Source organism: Pollachius pollachius (genome assembly GCF_949987615.1).
Source record: "Pollachius pollachius genome assembly, chromosome: 1".
In the NCBI taxonomy this organism is placed as follows: domain Eukaryota; kingdom Metazoa; phylum Chordata; class Actinopteri; order Gadiformes; family Gadidae; genus Pollachius; species Pollachius pollachius.
In genome coordinates, this window is record NC_136934.1 from 15,796,161 (window position 1) to 15,808,495 (window position 12,335).

The window sequence follows — 12,335 nt, forward strand, 5'->3', positions numbered from 1 at the left end:
AGAAAGGTCAACGCCTCTCTCGGCTCTTCTCCCTCCCCCCACAACAACAACACCGACGACAACCACAACCGTGTTATTCCGTCGACCAACGTGTAGAAACCCATTGATCTAATGAAGGGCGGCTGAGAGGTCGGAGGAGCTGGAAACGGGCGTAGAGTTTTTTTAGTGCTGTTGCTTCGGCTACATGTGATTTATGTGTTTGTCAGGGAAGAAGGCCCCTTTCACTTATGAAGGCAACGCATGCCCATAAACTAGCACTATATGTGTGTGTGCGTGTGTGTCTCTGTGTGTTTCCACGATGGATGAAGTATGTGGATGGCTCTTGACAGGTAATCAATCCATTTCATAGCAACTCACCTGTTAGAGGGCCCACCACACAGACAGAGACCCCCGCACACACACACACACAACCAGCTCTACTAAAATAGCATGCGCACACCCACCCACACACAAAAACACACACATAGTATACACAGACACGGATGAAAATTTGTTTTCCCCTTTACTACAATACAGAAAACTAATCCCCAGCAAAACTTGTTGTTGTTGTTGTTGTTGTTGTTGTTGTTGTTGTTGTTGTTGTTGTTGTTGTTGTAATCATAACTGTGAGAAATTATAGTTAGTGACTTACGACGGATGCCATGGAAACCAGAGCACTTCTCCCCAGGGTGTTGAAAGGGTTCCCAGCGATTGCCATGGCGACAGACTGATTGATAGGAGGGACATTTTCCAGGTCGTCGTCAGGTCCGCCAGTCTTGTTTTTCCCGCTGCGCGCTTCGGAGACTAGAACAACACAGATGTCAACCCAACATACGTTATCGCCTACCAATTAGGTGTTACATTTCTATATTTATATTTTCTTACGTAAACCAAATCACTGCTGGTGAATGCAGTTGCTGCATGTGGATTTAATTCTGTGGGAATGTTTCACACCCCTTTTTGTTTATCTTCCGAGTATGTAGTTTGCATGGAGGGCACTTGGGGCGTACCTGTGAAGTCCAGGTAATTGATGGAGTCGATGATGATGCCCACTAGGGGGAGGTAGAGGGCAGCGACCTTTGCTCCGACCTCAGGTTTCACACAGCGCTGGTCTAGGTCGTGGGCACACAGCAGGCTGTAGATAGCATTGATTGCCTTCCTCTGTACCTTTCCCCTGCAAAACAAGACAGAACATGTTGACTAGGGAAGTATCGATCAAATGAAAGTGCATGGATCGAGGCATTTGTGTGTGCCTGCATGCTGATTTATGCATTGTGTTTAATTGTGTTTGTTTCTGTGCCTGCATGCGTATATGAGAGAGTGAGGGAACTGTGAGTGAGTGAGTGAGTGAGTGAGTGAGTGAGTGAGTGAGTGAGTGAGCCAGTGAGTGAGCCAGTGAGTGAGTGAGTGAGTGTACCCCTCTGACTCCATGTCCAGTGCAGCGCTGAGCTCTGTCAACAGCAGACCAGTGAGATAGTGCTGCTGCTTGAACTCCTGAGTCAGTTCAAAAAGTCCCAGAATCCTCTGCTGCTCCTGGTAGCTGTATGAGCTGGAGGTCTGACACGCGAGCGACAGCAGCAACGACGAAATACACAGAAAGAAAGAGATGGAGAGGGCCAAAGAAAGTGAGGGATGGAGTTTGAAGGACAGGAACTTTTAATGGCTTTTAACTGCTGTCTGTATGATGTGCTGCATGTTTATCAGCGTACACAAATCATATAGAGTATGTTTTCTGTGACGGTATGAGCTGTACAAAAAGACAATCCACAAAATGCAGTTTTGTTTTCCCTCCAGATTCTGAATAACAAAATGGGACAACAAATTATAATAATTCTGTACATCTCTCACTGAGACTTGTTGGATTTCTTTAATTCAGATTTATTGTCATTGACAATAAAAGCCCTTTTGAGTGGCAGCAGGACTCACCTGTGAGGAGATGGAAGGGCAGGGGGAGGCGGGAGCGGAGGCTGGGCTACTGAAGAAGAGGCTGAGGTTGAGGTAGTGCTCGTGACTGCACAGGATGCGCAGGAACTCCAAGCGCATGCTGATCAACATGGGCATTAAAATACCCTTGGATGACATCTACACAGGGGAGCAGAGGGAATCCGTTCATTCGGATCTATGATCCCACTGTTTTATGTGTTTTGTAAGACCACTATTCTATACGGCCAGTTTGAATGCAAGCGACATAAAGGTGAATTTTTGTACCTACATGGCATTAATGAGTAGCTAAAGTTAGGCTTCTTGCTCAGGGATGAGCAACTTAACTCCTCGATCTCGTGTCTGAAACGGTTTTGGTTATCATTGAAATGGGTGATGTGGTGTGTGTGTGTGTGTGTGTGTGTGTGTGTGTGTGTGTGTGTGTGTGTGTGTGTGTGTGTGTGTGTGTGTGTGTGTGTGTGTGTGTGTGTGTGTGTGTGTGTGTGTGTGTGTGTGTGTCTAACCTGGTTACAGTAGTTCTTCACCAGAAGGAATACGAAGCCTCTGTCCATTAGAGACAGCAGGTCATACAGGAAGAAGGCCAGGCTGATGTTTACTTTCTCTGCCTGCTCCTGCTCCTAAAACAACAAAAATCAATAGATTTGATCAATAGGTAACGATCACAAACATGAGTGGTATTAAGTTGACCTTAAGTTGAGCAGAAAATAAATATATCAGGGCTTCGGGGGTCGGTAGAATTGTTCAATTGTCCTAACATTTTCACTGGTTGAGGCCAGCCATGGTTAACAGTCAATGATGATTATATTGCTCTATAGAATCACTTTAAAGAAGGCAAATCTGTTGTTTCTTTGGCCAAACCCTTTCACAACTATCTGTTATTGTTCCACAAATGTCTTCGGTTTTGTTGTGCTTGCTTGTTTGTCCTCACCTTTTGCTGCTTGACCAGGATGGTGGCGATCTCAGCGGTCACCACGGACACGATAGTGGTGATATCATCTTTGAACCGATCAGAGAACCGACTCTGTCGTGGCATTCTGCCTTTCTCTAGATTCGAGACATGTTGTGCCATACTCTTCACCTGTGCTCCGAAAAAAAAACAACAACTTGATAATAAGGACACCGTACCGCACACACAGTCAATACAGAACAATAGAGAACTACTGTGTGTGTGTGTGACGGACTGACCAGCAGCTCGAAGAAGAACCAGGCGTATTTGTAGGCGTTCTCCCGGCACACGCCTGTGCTCACGACCATCTGCAGGGCCAGCTCCTCGTGGAACTGCTACAAAAACAACACCGACACGCACGGTACGTCGTGAGACCTTCTCAGCGCAAACAGAGTCACAAGAATTGCAATGGATTGTATTTTGTTTGTTTCTGGTCTTTAATACGTTAACCATGGTCTCATAGAAGCAATACACTGCCGTTCACCTGTGTATATAACCTCCTGTTTGAACTTGCTGATGGTTCAAATTCCTCAAGAATCCTAAAACACAACCGTCCAGTAAGCTGGGGTTGTCTAGCATCATGCCGCCCCCTTGTGGTGACATGTGGTAGGGGTGCACTAATAATAAAGCTCTCTATATTCTGATACACTTTTTTTTCTCCCCGTAATTGAACGGATACATTGTCCGGAGGTCTGTGAGAAGCCATGGCTGATGAGGAGGAAGCAGTAACCATGGCAATAAGCTGTAACCAAGGCGAGCCAGACACAATACCTTGACAGGCCAATGTGGCGACAGCACTTGTACAACTCTCAGACATTAGAAAGATAAGTGAGTGCCGTAGTCCCTTGCTGTTCTGCTGAACTCTTAATGGCTCTGCATTTATCTTAACCCTGCCCACCAACCCCCTCCCTGCGAATTACTGAATGGTCCCCCAGCATGGCGGCATTCGGGGGGGGGGGGTGCTGTGTCTGGTACCTTTCTGCTGGAGGGCCTGGTGCCCCCTGTGGCGCTCTGGGAGTGAGTGTTAGCGTCCACGTAGCTGGACATGCGGCTCCCTGGGTTGTTCTGGCCCTGGGGGTAACAAAGGTAAAATGGGAAACACACACACACACACACACAAATATACCGGTGACCATAATGGGTTTGGACAACTTTGTTTTTCACAACATATACATCAGTGACCATGATGGTTGTGGTGTGTGTGTGTGTGTGTGTGTGTGTGTGTGTGTGTGTGTGTGTGTGTTGCACACACACGTTCCATCTGGGTGGTTGTGATGGGTGGGAATGTCTCTGTCAGAGTGGGTGTCTAGTGGGGTGTTTCAGAACCTAATGTGCTGTAGTGGACATTAAGTGGCTCTGTGGAGTGTGTAAGCGACGAGGCATTGTTACACACAGAAACCGTGTTTGTGTGTGTGTGTGTGTACGCGAGTGCGTGCGTGCGTGCGTGTGTTGAAACCATTTGGAAAATCACATCCACTTAACAAATCCCATTGTTTTTCTTAACCATGCCTTAATTGCAAACCATAACATTTAAAATTAAGCATATGATTGATAATGCTATAATCCAATCACCCCGAGCAAAAAGCATGGCGTTAGAAAATAATATAAAATTTTCATAATGTTAAAAAGTTTGCAAAAAGGTCCCGTACATGTGAACTGACTAATGATTCGTGGCCACAGGCAAAGCACTTAGTGTGGGGAGAGGCTTCCTGGGACGGTGATATGACCCACTGATGCTGATGGGGCTCAAACGATACGTTGGGAAGCAAGTGCACACAAATGGACCAAGTTGGGCGGCGCAGCAATTTCAAAACCTAAAAATTGCTTCACGAGCCCCAAAACGGTCGACATACACACACACACACACACACACACACACACACCTTAAAGTTGAGGATGTGGTTGACCTCTGCGTCCTCGGGGGAGGGCGGGGCTCCTGGGATGTCCGGGTTGCTGCTGCTGCGGATGCGAGACTGGAGCAGCATGGTGCCGATGGTGCTGGCCGTGGCCCGGCCCATGGTGCTGAAGCGGGCCTCCGAACAGGGCTGCACAGGACCTGCTGCTGGACACACACCCACACACACACACACACACACAGAGTAAACAATTCAATTGGTCCAAATTAGCACCTTCATGTACAATGCTAGCTATACCAAAGTAATGATTAAGAGACTATGAGGCTATGAGGGTATGAGCAGACATTAGGACTTGTTGGGGTACCTGCACCCTGTAGGTCCCGGGGGGCATGGGGCAGACAGAAGACCCAGTAGAGGTAGGTGGACAACAGCTCGTTCCTGCCCTGCTGGTCCCTGGCCAGCTCCTGGCTGTTGTGAAGGCTGTTGACGATGGACACCGCAGACTCAAAGGCTATCTGCGCCAGATTAGCTACGGGAAAAAGATACACACACACACACACACACACACACACACACACACACACACACACACACACACACACAAACACACAAGTTTACTGTGGACTCTTGAGCAGAGCTTTCACAATTCTAGCTAACACAGACACTCAGGAACCCAATTAGCTAGATTGAACGGAACCCAAATGAAAATGTCAAAAAAAATAATCAAACCAATTATGGGGCAATATCACAAACCGAAAAGCAGATTTTCCTCAAGTAGTACTAAATAAAACAAATGGCGAGTTTTTTTAATTAGTCAAGCGCTTGTTTTATTTGTACGTTCAATTATTTTAATCTCAGCCTCCTCCGTTCATTGCATCACGTTACTCGCCCTGAACGTGTGATACAGAGAGTGAGTTTATCTCTATGTGTCACAGTGTCTTAAGACACTGTGACACATAGAGATACTAGAAGATACTCATTGGCTGTCAGCCTTTGTCACTCACAGCAATGTAGACACGGGGGAATCAGGTTTATTCTTATTTGAACATCCACAGGTTTATTCAGTTCGCCAGTATCTCCTTAATCTTTCTGTAGACGGCTGATACATTGCTTCAAACCACATTATAAATCAAATGCGTTTCACCACGAGACTGTTCCCTAGTTGGGGGTCCTTGATTGGACGTGCTTGCATGTCAATCAAAATCTCAGCCAGACAACAAACAGCCCGGTGATTGGCTCTTACCGGTCTGGCCTGCGATGACCATGGGCTGCATGATGAGGGTGAAGAGCTTGTCCAGCAGCAGGTGGAGGTAGAGCACCAGGGGCTCCAGACGGGACGAGGACAGGGACACGATGCTCAGCTTCAGCTCCTGTTCCAGCTTGTTCTCGGGAATCTTCTCCTCCTTCACGCGCAGCGGGAAGCTGGCTCCGCCCTCCAGGGCGCGACACAGCATGAAGAAGCGCTCCAAGTGGTTGTCCTGGAAACACGGAAACAAATCATGGCATTTGGTAATGAATCTGTCTTTTGTCAAGTTTGATTGCAACAAGGAAGGAAGCAAGGAAGGAAGGATGTAGGGAAGGAATGAAGGAAGGAAGGGTGGATTTGGGAGGAAGGAAGGAAGGGAGGAAGGAGAGCTTATCAATAGTTGTGTTTTAACACAAGCCACCATTTTCTTTAGGTGTAAATTTAGGCTTTGGCTAGGAAGGTGCAACTGTCGTGACATACCTGTGGGTGCACGGAAGACACCGCCTGGATCTCCACGTTGAACAGGCTTTTGTGACTGTCCATCCACTTGACTGGAGGAGTCTGGGGAGGTAATTTCTAAACGATAGAGAATTGTAAAATGGAGGGTTGTTCTCTAAATGGGCATTCAGTACTGGACATCTACACTGATATCCCGACAGCCCTAAACATACTCCTGAACAGCATCCATAACTATAAAAGTCACTCAGCATTGAATGTATTGAATACTTTAAAACCTGCAGTATGTACATACATTTTCCCATTAGCAAACTCTAGTGGCTTGAGTTATAGCCACAGTAATAGCTATAGAAACTGCTGACTGAGATTTGACCATGGTGGTGATGAAAGGCAGAAACGGACCAGAATAAAAACTATCAATATGAAATATTCCTTGAATGGATTAACTTGTTGATAGGCGTGTTTTATCCTTAAGAAACCTTCTAATTAAGAATTTTTGGACAAAAAAAAGGTGACATGGTGCAGCTTTAAGATTTCCCATTGAGTGGTATATATGGTTTGTTTATCCCAGGTAAGAAGGGCCATCATTAGAAGGCTAGAGACGGACCTCTGGGGAATGCAGGGAGTAGTTGAGGGGCAGGCGCTCCAGGACGATGGGTAGACAGTACTGTCCTGTCTGCAGTCTGTCGTTATTCAGCATGCGCAGCCACTGGGTTGGGATGAGATGGACACACACACACACACACACACACACACACACACACACACACACCATTAGTAGGATATTTTTGCTTGAGAGAAGCAAAATGCAAGCCAAAGACACAGGTTTACTTTTTAATCTAATTGAAGGCTAAATGGGCCGACAGTATTCATCATCAATCACATTTAATTTCAAACCTCACTACACTAATTCAGACCATATAACCATTGTGAGCGAATTATCAATCACTAACTCACTCGTGGTATATATATTTTATGTTATTCCCCACAAATACATGCTCAATAAACATTCAATGTTCAGAGGCCAGGCTTGCTTCTTGGTTTCCTTACGGAGTATCCTATGAGGGTCTCGCAGCTGGGCTGGTTCTGTTTCTGCTGGCAGCTGATGTGGTAGAAGGTGAACAGCAGGTGGTGTCTCTCAGTCAGCTGGGCGGGCAGGGCGAGCTTCACCTCCTCATAGAAGTCTGGAGACCTGGCACACAACAGCAGGGACAGAACGGTGTAGTCCTTAGGGTGTTGGACTCCCAGTTGAAAGGGTTGTGGGTTTGAATTCTGAGGTCTACATGTAGGCATCCGATTATGCTCAATGATATTTAACGTCAATGATAATGCATTCATTTCTGTCCGATTTTGGAATACAGTCAAGTATGCCAACATAAGCAGTTCCATATAGGAATGGATATTTCACATTTTAAGAATACATCTTAATCAAAAACTAGGAAAACACATAGGATTACCTTAAACTTATACTTAAACCTGTTTTTTTACCTTTAGACTTTAACAAAATATGTACAGATATAAAACACAATTAAAATAGAAAAGACATAAAGCAGTTGTACTTGTTATGGTAGGTCACTGTGGTATAGGTCTCTTGTAGGAACTCCGGGCCACTTGATTTCCCAAAAATGACCTGCAAAATTAGAGAAGTTGAATTAATATAATCAAGTTCCCTGTTCATTTGTTCAAAGGTTATTTGAAAATGTGCTATGTAAAGTCCTGTTTGAGAAATCCCCTCACCGGCATAGAGGTGCTTGAGTCCTCTCCGCTCATGAACTGGATTTTGATGGTGATGTTGCGTGGTGCTGTTAGTCTGTTGACAATGTTAAGCCTCTGAGGGTAGACAAAAAGAAGGTTCCTGGAGAGAGAAAAAATAAATAGTTTATATTCAAATCATTGCGCTTTCTGCAATGGCACTATTCGCCACTTGGTGGTGGCAGAGGTGCACCAATGTCAATATAACCGCTAAAAACGATATGAACGCAAAGATGTGCTTGAGGGGTAATAATAAGCAAGTGAGTGGAATTGAAAAACTACGTTTGTAAAATTGTGTTGGTATCAATGCAAAGGTGCACTTAAGGTACACCTGTGTGAAGCCAAAAATAGCATCTGTGTTGAAAGGGGCAAGAGTGATAAGGGGTGTCAAAATACTTCTCGCTGCCTTAGGCTACCTGAACAAATATGTTGTGCAAAGGTACATCTACCTGGTCACAACTCAACTATCCTGTTTATACCTGAAGATTTCTGTCTCAGTCTAGGATTATCTGCTGCCTGTTCTTTAGGAATTCAACTCCCCTAACAACTCAAAGAGATAAGCATGCCTGTGTATGTTTGGTTTTATAAGATAATACAATAAGATAACAGGTAAACATAAGCAGGCAGAACAGTGCTACACACTGTACATGCAAAGAAAGTTAAATGACCGACACACAGAAACATGCCAAAGACCTTTTCCATTCAAGAAATGCACACCGCCATAACCACCGTCACCACAGTGCTAGCCCATCCATATCCTCCTTCAGTTTGAATGTCAATAAACTAACTCCATTAAGCAGGCACAGAAAATAATGGTTGACCTACTTCCCTCATATTTCCTCCCGTGCTTCTCGACCTTGCCTGACCACAATCTTAAGCAACAGCCAGGTCATATTGTGTTACATACATTGTGACAGGCTGACAGTCGCATTAGTGCTCATGTTTACCGTTGCTCATCATTGTTACTCATGTTAACTTTCCTTAGCTGGGAGGGTAAGCTTTGGGAATATGTGGCAAGTCAGTTTGGGCGAAAGACCTTGTCAACTGCCTGCAATGTCAGTTTTGGTTGTCTGTAGGCGCGTGCACACGCACACACCAACGCACACGCACACACACACACACACACACACACACACACACACACACACACACACACACACAAAGACACAGCCCGGGGTTAGCCTGTTATTGAACTTATGAGCTCACCTATAAATGCTGTGAGGGACGTAGACCTCACTGGAAGGGAACTCTAGGACCTCCTTGATTGGTCGGATGTTCTTCTCAGCCACCGGCACCAGGGGAATGAGCTCGCTGGACAGACACGCCTGGGGCATGTCATGGAACGGCGACATGTCCAGCTTAATGATACCTATACAAACACGGACATGCACACACACAGAGACACATGGACACAAACACACAGACACACACACACACACACACAACAGCACATGCAAACACACCTAAGTAAGTCTAAATACTAAAGACATTTGTTTACATCATTCCTGTTGTAATGAAATATAATCTCATTATAATTCTAACTAAAGGCAAGTGAACTACTAAAAGGGAGACCTGGTATAGTTCTGACTCTCCTCTGGGGGGTCGATGTCTTCTTAATCTCAGACAAGAACTTGAGGAGGTCTTCGTCACTTAGGCGGTCCCCTTCCTGGAAGGCAAACAAACAAGAATAACAACGCCATTTTATTTTGGTTGACTTTCCAAGACTCCAAGGCCTTAAAGTGGCGTTAGTTGCAGAATAAATAAAAAATGTGAATAACACAAGTATTCCCTTAATACTTTAATAAATATCACTACATTCTTGCGAGGCTAAAGTACAATTCATGTAACTTTGCAAGATTTAAGAAGTCACACAAACTGCATTTTTGCAAGATATATTAAATAAATATAATAATAATTGAACACTGGAAATTGTCTGTGAGTGAAGGACCTGCCCTCTTGATAGGTAAGCAATGGATTGCATGACATGCATGAGAGGACCACATGCTCATAACAATCTCACACCTCTTAAGGGAATGAGTTGCCCTTTGTGTCTTAAAGTGACAACCAGACACCACCAGCTGAATGAAAAAACAATGGCAAATAGACGTGGGGAATAGTGTATTCATACATGTAGTGTACTGTGCATGTCCCAGTCCTACCTGTCTGAAGATTGTGCTGATGGTGATGGTTGCAGGTTTGAAGCCAGACAGGATACAGGGTTGATCATCTAAGGTAGCGTACCGCTCCGAGTTCCGCCGGGGAAGTTGTGCTCTTCTGTCCATGCTGTTGCTTTTCCCTGGAACACAACACACAGGAAACACACGGCTCAAGAGATGTGTAACCAGGGGCCAGGATAGTTGAGGGGTGAGCCGAAGTTGACTAGCTATAGGCATCCTTGAGCAAGGTGCAAAACCTTCCTTGACCTGCTCCTTTCCTCATTAAAATATGAACACATTATCGGTTAGCTGCTTTGGATAAAAGTGTCTGCTTAATGACTAAATGTACTATTTAGTCATTAAGCAATTTGTGTGTATTGTGTGTTGTGTTTGAGACAGTTTGCTCAACATCAATAGGGACGCGTTCCCTACGCGTCCCTATTGATGTTGACTAGCCCCCCCCCCTCCCCCCAAGGTCAATGCTGCAATTAGGAAGAACCTGCAGGAACTGCAACTACAGGGGTCCAAAAACGATGCACGAAAATCAATGTTGCAACATCATCCTCAAACAGGTATGACTAGGACACACAAATAGACAAACATAAATATATTGCAACTACAGCTAAAGTCTCTCTCTCTCTCTCTCTCTCTCTCTCTCTCTCACAACAAGACACTCCTGCAAATACTGCAATTAGGTCAAACCCACACATAGTGCAACTACAGGGGAAAACCACTAATGACTCACACACACACACACACACACACACACACACACACAGTAACCTGTGATGCCTCAAACTGGCAACTGTCAACATAATCTCCACAAAAGGACACAGAAACAGAATTCCCCGAAATACACACAGAAACCGACAGACACCCGTGAAACCTGTGGGGCTTCAAACTAGCAACTGTCAAAATAAGCAACATAATCTTCACAAAGGGAACACACAGAACACACACACACACACTCTTCATGCAGGAGACACCCACACACACCTCCTTTGAGGCTGTCCGTGTCCACGGTGTCGCGCTCTGGCGTGGCGCTGTTGATGATCTCTGTGAGGTTGACGGTGGCCCAGGCAAAGGGCATACGGTACCGGCCCAGCCGGTGGCAGAAGGTCTCCGCCTGGCCCCGCAGCTTGTCCAGCTTGTCCTTGTTCTGGGGGAGTATTATGGGAAGGACTTGTTTCGATATTACCGTCCATGCACGAGATTTGCTAAACGTTGAATGAGATGTGACGTAGAATCAGAAGTGAGGGGTCAGAGGCAAGAAGCAATAAGCAGTGGCAATAAGAGGCAATAAGCAGTGACTTCTGGTTCAGAACACCCTAGCTAAGGGGGATAGGGTGCTCTGAGCCGAGAGTCCTAAAGTGAAAGAGACACAATGAGCGCAGATTTCCAGTGTAGAATTTTGAAATGCCACGAGTGCCACAGAGAGTATAATGGGAAAGAAAGAAAGATGTTGTGTCTGACCTTCTGGGAGTCGCTCTCCCGCATGTTGATGTAAGGGTCAGCACAGTCGCTGATCTCCCCCTGTTGAAGAACCTTCTCAATCTAAACAACAAGAAGCAGAGACCGACCACAACACACACACACACAGGTTCAAAAAACCTCTTTGAACCGTTTCTCCCCAACTGCCAGCGACTTAAGTCATGTAGGTGCGTTCATGGAGTATGGGCTCATCATCACCTTGATGACCAGGTAGATGTCCGGTGAGGGGTACGTGACGGAGAAGATGGCAGACCTGGCCAGGCTGGAGTGGTCCACTTGGGGGGTGTGACCCTTGAGGAAACCCCTCAGATGGTCGGGGTTCAGGTCACAGTAGAAGTTCTCTGAGATCTGTGGAAGTGGAAGACAATGTTGTGAAATGCAGGGAAGATACAAAATCATCTGATTTTGGAGACCAGAACAATGCAGAAATGTTTTTTCACAGTAGAACTCAATCCTTCAGGGTATATCTAGAAAGACATCTTAATGACATTATTTCCAGATATATAGTCATA

At 45.5% G+C, this 12,335-nt stretch overlaps 1 protein-coding gene across 5 annotated transcripts in view; it reads right to left on the reverse strand.

The window, feature by feature from the left end:
• The window catches only part of dock8 (dedicator of cytokinesis 8), a 48,691-nt gene that overhangs the window by 18,434 nt on the left and 17,922 nt on the right, over positions 1-12,335 (reverse strand). For 3 of the 5 annotated variants that reach the window (XM_079731881.1, XM_079731879.1, XM_079731883.1), the window contains 22 exons: positions 12,022-12,171; positions 11,806-11,886; positions 11,329-11,491; positions 10,336-10,472; positions 9,749-9,842; positions 9,383-9,545; positions 8,162-8,279; positions 7,984-8,054; positions 7,475-7,616; positions 7,032-7,133; positions 6,449-6,544; positions 5,966-6,200; positions 5,087-5,251; positions 4,750-4,928; positions 3,842-3,937; positions 3,106-3,201; positions 2,849-2,998; positions 2,424-2,537; positions 1,906-2,061; positions 1,397-1,536; positions 990-1,153; positions 632-783 (listed from right to left, as the gene is read on the reverse strand). In XM_079731881.1, coding sequence (XP_079588007.1) covers positions 632-783; positions 990-1,153; positions 1,397-1,536; positions 1,906-2,061; positions 2,424-2,537; positions 2,849-2,998; positions 3,106-3,201; positions 3,842-3,937; positions 4,750-4,928; positions 5,087-5,251; positions 5,966-6,200; positions 6,449-6,544; positions 7,032-7,133; positions 7,475-7,616; positions 7,984-8,054; positions 8,162-8,279; positions 9,383-9,545; positions 9,749-9,842; positions 10,336-10,472; positions 11,329-11,491; positions 11,806-11,886; positions 12,022-12,171 — 2,964 coding nt within the window. The remainder of the gene's footprint in view (positions 1-631; positions 784-989; positions 1,154-1,396; positions 1,537-1,905; positions 2,062-2,423; positions 2,538-2,848; positions 2,999-3,105; positions 3,202-3,841; positions 3,938-4,749; positions 4,929-5,086; positions 5,252-5,965; positions 6,201-6,448; positions 6,545-7,031; positions 7,134-7,474; positions 7,617-7,983; positions 8,055-8,161; positions 8,280-9,382; positions 9,546-9,748; positions 9,843-10,335; positions 10,473-11,328; positions 11,492-11,805; positions 11,887-12,021; positions 12,172-12,335) is intronic. The other 2 variants (XM_079731882.1, XM_079731880.1) reach the window with 1 other exon arrangement.